Source organism: Nerophis lumbriciformis, linkage group LG10 (genome assembly GCF_033978685.3).
Source record: "Nerophis lumbriciformis linkage group LG10, RoL_Nlum_v2.1, whole genome shotgun sequence".
In the NCBI taxonomy this organism is placed as follows: Eukaryota; Metazoa; Chordata; class Actinopteri; order Syngnathiformes; family Syngnathidae; genus Nerophis; species Nerophis lumbriciformis.
The window spans coordinates 4,028,832-4,044,840 of NC_084557.2; the positions used below are offsets into that span (position 1 = coordinate 4,028,832).

The following is a 16,009-nucleotide window of genomic DNA, read 5'->3' on the forward strand; positions in this document are numbered from 1 at the left end:
GAGTGGAATGTCAACCTTTTGTTCTCGAAGCCGTACCATTGATGTTGTGCTCTTTGGCCATGGAGCAAACGTATCTGATGGTGGAAACGGGTATGTTTCCATCAAGGCACACCAATGTAGACGATAAAAGCTGCTCCTTAAACCGAGACACCTACAGGAAGACGGGAGAAGACATGAGCTTGAATAACAACATTGCATATTTTAGACCAGTGATTTACCATATGTCCCGGCAAGAAATCTGCGTTCAAAGAACTCCGGCTTATTAGTGATTCCCAGAGCCCAAAAAAAAGTCTGTGGGCTATAGAGCGTTTTCTATTGGGGCTCCAGTACTATGGAATGTTCTAGCAGTAACAGTTAGAGATGCTACCTCAGTAGAAGCATTTAAGTCCCATCTTAAAACTCATTTGTATACTCTAGCCTTTAAATAGACCCCCTTTTTAGACCAGTTGATCTGCCGTTTCTTTTTTGCTCTCCTTCGTGGAGAGGGGGGGCACAGATTCGGTGACCACAGATGACGCGCTAGCTGTCCAAAGTCGGGACCCAGGGTGGACCACTCATCTGTGCATCAGTTGGGGACGTCTCTGCGCTGCTGACCTGTCTCCACTCAAGATGATCTCCTGCTGGCCCCACTATGGACTGGACTCTCATTATAATGTTAGATCCACTATGGACTGTCCATCCATCCATCCATCCATCCATCTTCTTCCGCTTATCCGAGGTCGGGTAGCGGGGAAGCAGCCTAAGCAAGCAGGGAAGCCCAGACTTCCCTCTCCACAGCCACTTTGTCCAGCTCCTCCCGGGGGTTCCCGAGGCGTTACCAGGCCAGCCGGGAGAGATAGTCTTCCCAACGTGTCCTGGGTCTTCGCCGTGGCCTCCTACCTGTCGGACGTTCCCGAAACACCTCCCTCGGGAGGCGTTCGGGTGGTATCCTGGCCCCAACCACCTCATCTGGCTCCTCTCAATGTGGAGGAGCAGCGGCTTTACTTTGAGCTCCTCCCGGATGGCAGAGCTTCTCACCCTATCTCTAAGGGAGAGCCCCGCCACCCGGCGGAGGAAACTCATTTGGGCCGCTTGCACCCGTGATCTTGTCCTTTCGGTCATAACCCAAAGCTCATGACCATAGGTGAGGATGGGAACGTAGATCAACCGGTAAATTGAGAGCTTTACCTTCCGGCTCAGCTCCTTCTTCACCACAATGGATCGATACAGCGTCCGCATTACTGAAGACGCCGCACCGATCCGCCTGTCGATCTCACAATCCACTCTTCCATCACTTGTGAACAAGACTCCGAGGTACTTGAACTCCTCCACTTGGGGCAAGATCTCCTCCCCAACCCGGAGATGGCACTCCACACTTTTCCGGGCGAGAACCATGGACTCGGTCTTGGAGGTGCTGATTCCCATCCCAGTCGCTTCACACTCGGCTGCGAACCGATCCAGTGAGAGTTGAAGATCCTGGCCAGATGAAGCCATCAGGACCACATCATCTGCAAATAGCAGAGACCTAATCCTGCAGCCACCAAACCAGATCCCCTCAACGCCTTGACTGCGCCTAGAATTCTGTCCATAAAAGTTATGAACAGAATCTGTGACAAAGGGCAGCCTTGGCGGAGTCCAACCCTCACTGGAAACGAGTCTGACTTACTCATTACTACAAATTGTGTAGCTGATTTTTGTTATTCAGGGGTCCTGCAGCTAAACTATTTGAGAAGCAGTGCTTTTGACCATTGACACTATTTTGATACAAGATGACCACAGGTGATGACATACATTTTATTGCCAAACTGTAAACCATGGAGTTTCTACAGAAACAACTCATCCCAATCCGTGGATAACAGTGGAGTCTATAGATTTCAGTACACGACAGGGCTACTCAACTACATAACAAAGAGGGCCGCAGTGTCAAGAACCCAAGGACTCAGAGGCCGGACCTCAAAATCTGGATGTTTTATTAGAAAATGCCTCACAGGTTATATTCCTATGAGACTGTGTTTACGTATTTACAAAGTAAACACATCAGCTTTCACACGGCACTGGCAATAAATTCATTATTCAGCCCTCACCAATCATTTCCAGCGTGTGCAGCTAGACAGATAGTTAACAGCATGAAGAAACAGAAGCTAAGTTTTGTTGGAGATTGATGTTTCCTCTTTTGAATTATTGTTCTTCCTCAGTTTTATTTCTTTACTTTATCTTCCTTTATTCAGGTGTGTAAGACTGAATATACAAACATTACAAAAGTATAACTTCAATTGTGTATTTTACATAGATAATGTCAATTGTGCATGTGACATGGATAAAATAGAACGTTTAGTGTTAATACACACAGCAAACTTTACACACATGCGGTTTGTGTCAGGTCGGGGACTTTGGCGGCGCAAATTACTGCGGCATGGCGTAGTGGGTAGAGCAACCGTGCCAGAAACCTGAGGGTTGCAGATTCGCTCCCCGCCTCTTACCATCCAAAAATCGCTGCCGTTGTGTCCTTGGGCAGGACACTTCACCCTTTGCCCCCGGTGCCACTCACACCGGTGAATTGAATGATGAATGATAGGTGGTGGTCGGAGGGGCCGTTGGCGCAAATTGCAGCCACGCTTCCGTCAGTCTACCCCAGGGCAGCTGTGGCTATGAAAGTAGCTTACCACCACCAGGTGTGAATAAATGATGGGTTCTACATGTAAAGCGTCTTTGGGTACTTAGAAAAGCGCTATATAAATCCCAGTTATTATTATTATTATTATTACTGCACGGATTGCTTTCCCGGGATGCAAAACAACTTGACTGGACATGGCTTGAAGGTAAATACATTTTTAATTTTACTATAAAAAGGAACAAACAAAAAGCGCGCACAAGGCGGAGGTACAAACTTAGCGTATAAACATAAACTAGCACAAAGGCAGAACTATGGACATAAAACCAAGAAAACACTTACTGTGACATGAAAAAACGCGCATGGAACAATGGCTTGGAATGAAAGCATGAGTAACAAAGGTAGCATGGGAATCAGAGGTAATCATGGCATGAAGTGAGCAGAGGTAATGTCGCCAGGACGACCAACTGAAAATGACAGGCTTAAATAGTAGCATACTTGCCAACCCTCCCGAATTTTCCGGGAGACTCCCGAAATTCAGCGCCTCTCCCGAAAACCTCCCGGGACAAATATTCTCCCGAAAATCTCCCGATTTTCAGCCGGAGCTGGAGGCCACGCCTCCTCCAGCTCCATGAGGACAGCCTTTTTTCACGACGGGAGGACAACAGGGTGACAAGAACTAAATCATCCAGACTAGAGACAAATTGTATTATTATGTTTATCTTACCTAAAAATAAATATATTCATTAATTTTTTCTAAAATAACTAAATATATTTTGCTAAAAACATCAAAATTAATTGTATTTTTATTTGTATTTTTTCTGACTCCTTATAACATCCAGCCATAGAATTATACATTAAAATAAACATATTTGAAATAATTAATTTTAAATTATCATGATAATTCATTTAAAATGACCATATTTCATTATTAAAATAATTGCTTGTTTATCAACAACTTTAGCATTTTATTCATTACATTTTGAAGCTCTCAGAAGCCAAGTTATGTTGTATTCCTTAATATTTATTTATGCAAGTTTGAAGTATCAATTATCTAAACACAGTTTTTTTTGCATATTTTCAGGAGATATATATATATATATGTATTAAATACTTGACTTGGTGAATTCTAGCTGTCAATATACTCCTCCCCTCTTAACCACGCCTCCACCCACGCCCCGCCCCACCTCCCGAAATCGGAGGTCTCAAGGTTGGCAAGTATGATAGTAGTGAGATGATTAACACAGGTGCGTGAGTCCAAAACGTGAAACAGGCGAAACTAATAAGTTGTCATGGAAACAAAACAAACAAGAGTGCACAAACAGGAACTAAAAAGAGTCCAAAAACCAAACAGAACATAGCCAAACAAAACATGATCAAAAGACATGACAGTTTAACACAATTAAACCTAGTGTAGCTTTATCACCCTCTGCTGGTCAAATTCAGCGCTACATGATTGCCAGAGTTAAACACAACCACGAATACAAAATACATCACAAAGTCAGCAATTTCGATACATACTTTGTTGTCCAGTCGCTGCTAAAAGTCCCTTTTTTGTGATTTATATAGATTTTTTTTCAGGGTGCATAGTGCCATCTTCTTCCACTCACCCCTCTGCTGCTTCACTGTGACTCATATGCTTGCTGTTGCCCCCTTAATATTCAATCAATCAATCAATCAATCTTTATTTATATAGCCCTAAATCACAAGTGTCTCAAAGGGCTGCACAAGCCACAACGACATCCTCGGTACAAAGCCCACATACGGGCAAGGAAAAACTCACCCCAGTGGGACGTCGATGTGAATATTAAGACAAAAGTACAGTAAAACATAGTATTATATTATTTGGTACTGCATTTGATTATAGTAATATAAATCTGCTATGTTGTGTTATTACTGCAGAACTGTACACTATTTCGGACACAATAAAACTGCAAGACGTTTGTCTTGGCGTATAAAATGTAGTCAGCACACATTGTAAAAAAAAAATTATAATAATAATAAACAATTCTCCCCGTCGGGGAATCGAACCCCGGTCTTCCGCGTGACAGGCGGAGATACTGTCCACTATACTAACGAGGAGTGGACACATGCGAAAATATTAATGTTTTTATAATGACTAATATTTACATGTTCCTTTTACAAGGTTTGTGCGACACCACTCAGGATGTAATGAATCCTAAAAGAATCATTTGATTGTCATGGAATTCAGTAGTTGATAGAGCGATCAGCGGTGCTGAATCAGCTAACGAACTAAAAAACGATATTTAGACTCTCACAATATTATGTTAGATCCACTATGGACTGGACTCTCACACTATTATGTTAGATCCACTATGGACTGGACTCTCACACTATTATGTTAGATCCACTATTGCCAGGGCCCTACACTATTATGTTAGATTCACTATGGACTGGACTCTTACACTATTATGTTAGATCCACTATGGACTGGACTCTCACTATTATGTTAGATCCACTATGGACTGGACTCTCACTATTATGTTAGATCCACTATGGACTGGGCTCTCACACTATTATGTTAGATCCACTATGGACTGGACCCTCACAATATTATGTTAGATCCACTATTGCCTGGACTCTCACACTATTATGTTAGATCCACTATGGACTGGACTCTCACACTATTATGTTAGATCCACTATGGACTGGACTCTCACACTATTATGTTAGATCCACTATGGACTGGACTCTCACACTATTATGTTAGATCCACTATGGACTGGACTCTCACACTATTATGTTAGATCCACTATGGACTGGACTCTCACACTATTATGTTAGATCCACTATGGACTGGACTCTCACACTATTATGTTAGATCCACTATGGACTAGACTCTCACACTATTATGTAAGATCCACTATGGACTGGACTCTCACACTATTATGTTAGATCCACTATGGACTGGACTCTCACACTATTATGTTAGATCTACTATGGACTGGACTCTCACTCTATTATGTTAGATCTACTATGGACTGGACTCTCACTCTATTATGTTAGATCTACTATGGACTGGACTCTCACTATTATGTTAGATCCACTATGGACTGGACTCTCACACTATTATGTTAGATCCACTATGGACTAGACTCTCACACTATTATGTAAGATCCACTATGGACTGGACTCTCACACTATTATGTTAGATCCACTATGGACTGGACTCACACTATTATGTTAGATCCACTATGGACTGGACTCTCACACTATTATGTTAGATCCACTATGGACTGGACTCACACTATTATGTTAGATCCACTATGGACTGGACTCTCACACTATTATGTTAGATCTACTATGGACTGGACTCTCACTCTATTATGTTAGATCTACTATGGACTGGACTCTCACTCTATTATGTTAGATCTACTATGGACTGGACTCTCACTATTATGTTAGATCCACTATGGACTGGACTCTCACACTATTATGTTAGATCCACTATGGACTAGACTCTCACACTATTATGTAAGATCCACTATGGACTGGACTCTCACACTATTATGTTGGATCCACTATGGACTGGACTCACACTATTATGTTAGATCCACTATGGACTGGACTCTCACACTATTATGTTAGATCCACTATGGACTGGACTCACACTATTATGTTAGATCCACTATGGACTGGACTCTCACACTATTATGTTAGATCCACTATGGACTGGACTCTCACTATTATGTTAGATCCACTATTGCCTGGACTCTCACACTATTATGTTAGATCCACTATGGACTGGACTCTCACACTATTATGTTAGATCCACTATGGACTGGACTCTCACTATTATGTTAGATCCACTATGGACTGGACTCTCACACTATTATGTTAGATCCACTATGGACTGGACTCTCACAATATTATGTTAGATCCACTATGGACTTGACTCTCACACTATTATGTTAGATCCACTATGGACTGGACTCTCACACTATTATGTTAGATCCACTATGGACTGGACTCTCACACTATTATGTTAGATCCACTATGGACTGGACTCTCACACTATTATGTTAGATCCACTATTGCCTGGACTCTCACACTATTATGTTAGATCCACTATGGACTGGACTCTCACACTATTATGTTAGATCCACTATGGACTGGACTCTCACTATTATGTTAGATCCACTATGGACTGGACTCTCACACTATTATGTTAGATCCACTATGGACTGAACTCTCACACTATTTTGTTAGATCCACTATGGACTGGACTCTCACTATTATGTTGGATCCACTATGGACTGGACTCTCACTATTATGTTAGATCCACTATGGACTGGACTCTCACACTATTATGTTAGATCCACTATGGACTGGACTCTCACACTATTATGTTAGCTCCACTATGGACTGGACTCTCACACTATTATGTTAGATCCACTATGGACTGGACTCTCACACTATTATGTTAGATCTACTATGGACTGGACTCTCACACTATTATGTTAGATCCACTATGGACTGGACTCTCACACTATTATGTTAGATCTACTATGGACTGGACTCTCACAATATTATGTTAGATCCACTATGGACTGGACTCTCACACTATTATGTTAGATCCACTATGGACTGGACTCTCACTATTATGTTAGATCCACTATGGACTGGACTCTCACACTATTATGTTAGATCCACTATGGACTGCACTCTCACACTATTATGTTAGATCCACTATGGACTGGACTCTCACTATTATGTTAGATCCACTATTGCCTGGACTCTCACACTATTATGTTAGATCCACTATGGACTGGACTCTCACACTATTATGTTAGATCCACTATGGACTGGACTCACACTATTATGTTAGATCCACTATGGACTGGACTCTCACACTATTATGTTAGATCCACTATGGACTGGACTCTCACAATATTATGCTAGATCCACTATGGACTGGACTCTCACACTATGATGTTAGATCCACTATGGACTGGACTCTCACAATATTATGTTAGATCCACTATGGACTGGACTCTCACACTATTATGTTAGATCCACTATGGACTGGACTCTCACACTATTATGTTAGATCCACTATGGACTGGACTCTCACAATATTATGTTAGATCCATTATGGACTGGACTCTCACACTATTATGTTAGATCCACTATGGACTAGACTCTCACACTATTATGTAAGATCCACTATGGACTGGACTCTCACACTATTATGTTAGATCCACTATGGACTGGACTCACACTATTATGTTAGATCCACTATGGACTGGACTCTCACACTATAATGTTAGATCCACTTGCTCTTAATGTAATGAAATAATCAGACCACTAGATGTCGCCAAAACACAATTTAACGCTTCACTTCAGGAGGATTACCTCCAAATTCTTCAGGACAAGCTAAAATCATCAGCCCGGAGTTTGGGTCTTGGGCGCAGTTGGGTGTTCCAACCGGACAATGACCCTCAAACACATGTCAAAAGTGGTAAAGGAATGGCTAAATCAGTCTAGAATGAAGGTTGTAGAATGTCCTTCCCAAAGTCTTGACTTAAACGTGTGGACTATGCTGAAGAAATAAGTCCATGTCAGAAAAGGAACACATTTAGCTGAACTGCACCAATTTTGTGGTCAAAAATTCAAGCAGAAGCTTGTGGATGGCTACCAAAAGCGCCTTATTGCAGTGAAACTTGCCAAGGGACAATGAAAAAGGAGGATTACCTCCAAATTCTTCTGGACAACCTAAAACCATTGTCAGAATAATTGTATCTAAGTTATCACAAAACTTTGTGTTTCCACGAGTTCCCGGTGAGAGGACAAAAGCTGTCTTTGATCTTATCAAGCGAAAGGCTTGTAAAACTCCACTGTGTAGGATGGGAAGAGACATGAAGGTGTCAGTTTCTTTGATCTATTATAATCCACAGGAAGATCTTGTCTCGACCCGAGATCTACAAAGTGGAGAGGACGCAAGCTCCAGGCATCTTTTCTTTCAACTGTTTTGTGACCGAGGGCAACGGCTGTTTACGACCCCCTGTCCCCTTAGAAACAGCTGTTGCCATGTAATCAGGGAAAGTCCAGATAAAAGAGGAGGCGTGCAATCCTTCCGTCAGAGCGTGGTGGAAGACTATACAAGAGTACAGCCCAGGCGTCTCTCCTCATTGAGCTAAATTGAATCCTGTCTCTGTTTAATTCCTTGCTTCTTGTCTGTTTAATAGATGTCATCGGCGTTTGAACCTGACAATCATCAGCCCGGAGTTTGGGTCTTGGGCGCAGTTGGGTGTTCCAACCGGACAATGACCCTCAAACACATGTCAAAAGTGGTAAAGGAATGGCTAAATCAGGCTAGAATGAAGGTTTTAGAATGGCCTTCCCAAAGTCCACACTTAAACGTGTGGACTATGCTGAAGAAACAAGTCCATGTCAGAAAAGGAACACATTTAGCTGAACTGCACCAATTTTGTGGTCAAAAATTCAAGCAGAAGCTTGTGGATGGCTACCAAAAGCGCCTTATTGCAGTGAAACTTGCCAAGGGACAATGAAAAAGGAGGATTACCTCCAAATTCTTCAGGACAACCTAAAACCATTGTCAGAATAATTGTATCTAAGTTATCACAAAACGTTGTGTTTCCACGAGTTCCCGGTGAGAGAACAAAAGCTGTCTTTGATCTTATCAAGCGAAAGGCTTGTAAAACTCCACTGTGTAGGATGGGAAGAGACATGAAGGTGTCAGTTTCTTTGATCTATTATAATCCACAGGAAGATCTTGTCTCGACCCGAGATCTACAAAGTGGAGAGGACGCAAGCTCCAGGCATCTTTTCTTTCAACTGTTTTGTGACCGAGGGCAACGGCTGTTTACGACCCCCTGTCCCCTTAGAAACAGCTGTTGCCATGTAAGCATGGAAAGTCCAAATAAAAGAGGAGGCGTGCAATCCTTCCGTCAGAGCGTGGTGGAAGACTGTACAAGAGTACAGCCCAGGCGTCTCTCCTCATTGAGCTAAATTGAATCCTGTCTCTGTTTAATTCCTTGCTTCTTGTCTGTTTAATAGATGTCATCGGCGTTTGAACCCTGACAATCATCAGCCCGGAGGTTGGGTCTTGGGCGCAGTTGGGTGTTCCAACCGGACAATGACCCTCAAACACACGTCAAAAGTGGTAAAGGAATGGCTAAATCAGTCTAGAAGGAAGGTTTTAGAATGGCCTTCCCAAAGTCCACACTTAAACGTGTGGACAATGCTGAAGAAACAAGTCCATGTCAGAAAAGGAACACATTTAGCTGAACTGCACCAATTTTGTGGTCAAAAATTCAAGCAGAAGCTTGTGGATGGCTACCAAAAGCGCCTTATTGCAGTGAAACTTGCCAAGGGACAATGAAAAAGGAGGATTACCTCCAAATTCTTCAGGACAACCTAAAACCATTGTGAGAATAATTGTATCTAAGTTATGTCGGAGGCAGATATTTACATATATCCGAATTTAAGTTGTACTTCTTTCATTTCTTAGTCATATTTGAAAACAGCTCGTGTTTTCCATTTCTTCTCTTGATGCTCTGTCAGCAAATATACTGTGTGTGTTAACCTTGAGTTCTTTGGAATGTGTTTTGACTAGCATTTGTTTTGTCTATAGAGATGGGACGAGAGAGAGGGTGGTGGGATCGGGAAGACAGACCATTTTGGGAGGCGCAATAGAAGGTTCTAGGGTTAGACTGGTCTCAAAATGTATATTGGAAAAGCTTTGAAAATATACAACAAAATACCTATTCTGTCTCTGGTGGTTTTTTCAACTCAGCTTTAAGTGTCGTAAAGAGCTTGGGAGCGAATTGTGACTTGAATTCCCTGGGAGGAACAACTGGTCCAAAACGCAACAGTTATCACAAAACTTTGTGTTTCCACAAGTTCCCGGCGAGAGGACAAAAGCCGTCTTTGATCTTACCAAGCAAAAGGCTTGTAAAACTCCAAAGTGTAGGATGGGAGGAGACATGAAGGTGTCAGTTTCTTTGATCTATTATAATCCACAGGAAGATCTTGTCTCGACCCGAGATCTACAAAGCGGAGAGGAAGCAGGACCTGACGCAAGCTCCAGGCATCTTTTCTTTTAACTGTTTTGTGACCGAGGGCAACGGCTGTTTACGACCCCCTCTCCCCTTAGAAACAGCTGTTGCCATGTAATCAGGGAAAGTCCAAATAAAAGAGGAGGCGTGCAATCTTTTCGTCAGAGCGTGGTGGAAGACTGCACAAGGCGTCTCTCCTCATTGAGCTAAATTGAATCCTGTCTCTGTTTAATTCCTTGCTTCTTGTCTGTTTCATAGATGCCATCGGCGTTACATAAGTCATGGCCTTTAGAGTGAATGCAGCTTGAATGGTAGAGACAGTTTGACATATCATTTACTGTCTGGTAAAACGGTGGTGAACTTACATATTGCGGTGTTATCTGCTGGTGAATGTCCATGTCGCCCAATCCCAGACTGAGTTCTCCGCTCTCCGTGATGACGGCACAGTACGTCGCTGTGCTCGCACCTTCCAACCTGGTCACGCCGCTGGTGTTCTTCCGGGAGAAAGAAGACATAGAGTCCAAATAACATAATAATAATAATAATAATAATAATAGATTTTATTTGTTAAAAGCACTTTACATTGAGTAAACAACCTCAAAGTGCTACAGTGTATTCAAAAATGATAAACTAGAACAGCCAAATAGCTAGAACTATCCATCCATCCATCCATCTTCTTCCGCTTATCCGAGGTCGGGTCGCGGGGGCAGCAGCCTAAGCAGGGAAGCCCAGACTTTCTTCTCCCCAGCCACCTTGTCCAGCTCTTCCCGGGGGATCCCGAGGCGTTCCCAGGCCAGCCGGGAGACATAGTCTTCCCAACGTGTCCTGGGTCTTCCCCTTGGCCTCCTACCGGTCGGACGTGCCCGAAACACCTCCCTAGGGAGGCATTCGGGTGGCCAGATGCCCCAACCACCTCATCTGGCTCCTCTCCATGTGGAGGAGCAGCGGCTTTACTTTGATCAGAGCTTCTCACCCTATCTCTAAGGGAGAGACCCGCCACCCGGCGGAGGAAACTCATTTCGGCTGCTTGTACCCGTGATCTTGTCCTTTCGGTCATAACCCAAAGCTCATGACCATAGGTGAGGATGGGAACGTAGATCGACCGGTAAATTGAGAGCTTTGCCTTCCGGCTCAGCTCCTTCTTCACCACAACGGATCGATACAGCGTCCGCATTACTGAAGACGCCGCACGATCCACTCTTCCCTCACTCGTGAACAAGACTCCAAGGTACTTGAACTCCTCCACTTGGGGCAGGGTCTCCTCCCCAACCCGGAGATGGCACTCCACCCTTTTCCGGGCGAGAACCATGGACTCGGACTTGGAGGTGTTGATTCTCATCCCAGTCGCTTCACACTCGGCTGCGAACCGATCCAGTGAGAGCTGAAGATCCTGGCCAGATGAAGCCATCAGGACCACATCATCTGTAAAAAGCAGAGACCTAATCCTACAGCCACCAAACCGGATCCCCTCGACGCCCTGACTGCGCCTAGAAATTGTGGAAGATGCAAATATGTTTAAGAGTTATTTCTTATTACATAGCCATGTTTAGAATAGATAGTACTTTTCCTTTGTATATTCTACTAGTTTGTCTTGTGTTCAGAGGTCTGTTTTGTGTCTTAACCTTTGAATGTGAAGACCTCCCCCACTGGTTCCTTATCAGTGTTGTAGAGATGCGCGGTTTGCGGGCACAACCGCGGAGTCCGCGGATTATCCGCGGATCGGGCGGATGAAATTTTAAAAAATTCGATTTTAGCCGCGGGTCGGGTCGGGCGGTTGAAAAAAATAAAAAATAGATTTTAAATAGATTCAGGCGGGTGGCAGTTAAACCAATTGGGAAATATATATACATAGTTAAATGTTGTTACCCACATACGAAAAACGAGCAGGCACCTGCAGCATATGCCACAACAGAAGAAAAAAAAAAGAAGAGATGGACACTTTTACGGAGCGGAGAAGGGACGCCTCGCCAGGGTCCGGGACCGAGGCCCCTTCCCCCGAGAGGGCCCCACCGGGAGCCGTAGCTGAGGCGATCCGCGAGAAGGGCCCGACGCACGTCCAGGGTCACCACCGCACCGACACCCCGCCTCGTCCGCCTTCGCCGCGGCCGGCGTCACGCGCAGCAGGTAAGCAGCTTACCTGCCCGCCACCCCCGTGGCCGGGGGCTCGTAACAGGGGTCACTCCGCGCGCTCCGCCAGCGCAGCTTACCTGCCCGCCACCCCTGTTGCCGGGGGCGCGTAACAGGGGTCACTCCGTGCGCAGTGCGCTCACGAAAGGGGTGGGGCTCACCCTGGTTGATATAGACAGCAGGACGGTGGCCATGTAAGTCGGAACCCGCTAAGGAGTGTGTAACAACCCACCTGCCGAATCAACTAGCCCTGAAAATGGATGGGGCTGGAGCCTCGGGCCCATACGCGGCCGTCGCCGGCAGCGAGACGCGCTTGGAGGTGCGCTCAGCGCGGCTCCCATATGATTGCGCACTGGTGTGCGTCTGGGCCGTGACAGCGTGGCACGCGAATGTCTGTGCTGCATTGGATCAGTCTCCTTTCTTTAACAGGCAAAAGCTTTATAACCTCACTAATGCCTTGCATCGTCTATATTAGATATATAACAACGGGCGGGTGCGGGCGGATGCGGTTCTGATCAAATGTTACATCGGGTGGATGGCGGGTGGTTGACGACTTTCTGATGCGGTTGCGGATGAAATAATTGCTTATCCGCGCATCTCTACAGTGTTGCGATGGGGGTTTTCTTTGTGTGCAAAGGAGTTGGCTTTTCCGTTTGAATGTCAGATCAACTCGAGTAGCCGATATGAATGTATTGCGATGGGGGTTTTCTTTGTGTGCAAAGGAGTTGGCTTTTCCGTTTGAATGTCAGATCAACTCGAGTAGCCGTTATGAATGTATTGGTTAAACTGCATCATCTGCAAAAAAGCAGAGACCTAATCCTGCAGCCACCAAACCGGATCCCCTCAACGCCTTGACTGCGCCTAGAAATTCTGTCCATAAAAGTTATGAACAGAATGGGTGACAAAGGGCAGCCTTGGCGGAGTCCAACCCAAACTGGAAACGAGTCCGACTTACTGCCGGCAATCTGGACCAAGCTCTGACACTGATCGTACAGGGAACGGACCGCCACAATCAGACGGTCCGATACCCCATACTCTCTGAGCACTCCCCACAGGACTTCCCGAGGGACACAGTCGAATGCATTCTCCAAGTTGGGCAAACTCCCATGCACCCTCAAGGACCCTGCCGAGAGCTAGAACTAGTATGCATATATCTAAAAAAAAAAAGCATCCACAGTCTGTGGTGCCCTCAGGTGGTCAGGGAGAGCGTTCCACAGACTGGGAGCGCTGTGGTTGACAGTGAGAGATACCATATGTCTGCAGTGGTTGAAGACGGCCTCGCTGTGAGAATCCCTTCCAGTGGCAGAGATGAACAATGGCTGCCGGCCAAGACGACTTAAGCAATCTTCAAAAGGACAAAGCAAGTGGAATTTGACAAAAGGGTGACAATTTATCGTCAGAAAACAAAAATCAACTCACCGCTGATGTTTCTTCCCACACCTCCATACGACTGACACACACTTCCTGGGTTGGTGCGTCCAAACTTGCAGCAGAAGAAGAAGAAGAAGAAGAAGAAGAAGAGTCTGAGAAGTGACTTAAAATGTAAGATGGCATCACAACACCTACTTCAAGACTTTTGCTTTTTCCTTTGGCAATAAAATCCACATTTATACCGCCGATGACAACCTGCGACACAACACAAGCATGTTGACCTTTAGGACTCTGCCAAAAAAAGAGCCAATGAGATCCATTGAGTGTGTTTTGTAAATACTCACAATATGCGAGTGTGATGTCTGACTGTGTGACTTGCTCTTGCTCTTGTTGCTGCGTGCAGTCAGAGCACAGCAGATGTGGCTGCCCACTTCAGCATTGTTGACAACCAGAGCAACATCTGAAAGTCAACATGCTTAAAGAGAAGCTCCATTTGGCATTTGCAACATTAACTTCTTTAAATACTTGTAGCGTCTTTACATACTTGTAGCATATTTACATACTTGTAGCATCTTTACATACTTATGGCGTCTTTACATACTTATAGCATATTTTCATACTTATAGCATCTTTAAATACTTGTAGCAATCTTATAGCATCTTTAAATACTTGTAGCATTGAATACTTATGGCAACTTGTAGCATATGTAAATGCTTGTAGCATATTTACATACCTATAGCGTCTTTACATACTTATAGCATATTTTCATACTTATAGCATCGTTAAATACTTATAGCATATTTAAATACTTATAGCATCTTTACATACTTATAGCATATTTAAATACTTATAGCATCTTTAAATACTTGTAGCATATTTAAATACTTATAGCATCTTTAAATATTATGGCATCTTTACATACTTATAGCGTCTTCACATAATTATAGCATATTTAAATACGTATAGCGTCTTTAAATACTTATAGCGTCTTTAAATACTTATAGCGTCTTTACATACTTGTAGCATATTTATATACTTATAGCATCTTTAAATACTTATAGCATCTTTACATACTTATAGCATATTTAAATACTTATAGCATCTTTAAATACTTGTAGCATATTTAAATACTTATAGCATATTTAAATACTTATAGCATCTTTACATACTTATAGCGTCTTTACATACTTATAGCATCTTTAATACTTTTAGCATCTTTACATATTTGTAGCATATTTAAATACTTATAGCATCTTTACATACTTGTAGCATATTTAAATACTCATAGCATCTTTACATACTTATAACATATTTAAATACTTATAGCATCTTTAAATACTTGTAGCATATTTAAATACTTATAGCATCTTTAAATACTTATGGCATCTTTACACACTTATAGCGTCTTTACATACTTATAGCATCTTTACATACTTTTAGCATCTTTACATACTTGTAGCATATTTAAATACTTATAGCGTCTTTACATACTTGTAGCATATTTAAATACTTGTAGCATCTTTAAATACTTATAGCGTCTTTACATACTTGTAGCATATTTATATACTTATAGCGTTTTTAAATACTTATAGCGTCTTCACATACTTGTAGCATCTTTAAATACTTATAGCGTCTTTACATAATTATAGCATCTTTAAATACTTATAGCATCTTTACATACTTGTAGCGTCTTTACATACTTATAGCGTCTTTAAATACTTATAGCATCTTTAAATACTTATAGCGTCTTTACATACTTGTAGCGTCTTTACATACTTATAGCGTCTTTAAATACTTATAGCATCTTTAAATACTTATAGCATCTTTACATAATTATAGCATATTTAAATACTTATAGCATCTTTAAATACTTATAGCA

The 16,009-nt window shown here is 43.0% G+C and overlaps 1 protein-coding gene and 1 non-coding gene across 5 annotated transcripts in view; both read right to left on the reverse strand.

Moving 5' to 3' along the window:
* The window catches only part of LOC133612183 (uncharacterized), a 39,406-nt gene that overhangs the window by 1,032 nt on the left and 22,365 nt on the right, over window positions 1–16,009 (reverse strand). For all 4 annotated transcript variants that reach the window (XM_072913870.1, XM_061969349.2, XM_072913869.1 and 1 more), the window contains 6 exons: window positions 14,475–14,590; window positions 14,326–14,385; window positions 14,179–14,242; window positions 14,010–14,104; window positions 10,998–11,126; window positions 37–151 (listed from right to left, as the gene is read on the reverse strand). In XM_072913870.1, coding sequence (XP_072769971.1) covers window positions 37–151; window positions 10,998–11,126; window positions 14,010–14,104; window positions 14,179–14,242; window positions 14,326–14,385; window positions 14,475–14,590 — 579 coding nt within the window. The remainder of the gene's footprint in view (window positions 1–36; window positions 152–10,997; window positions 11,127–14,009; window positions 14,105–14,178; window positions 14,243–14,325; window positions 14,386–14,474; window positions 14,591–16,009) is intronic.
* On the reverse strand, window positions 4,601–4,672 carry trnad-guc (transfer RNA aspartic acid (anticodon GUC)). The gene has a single exon. It is a non-coding gene; the product is annotated as a tRNA-Asp (tRNA).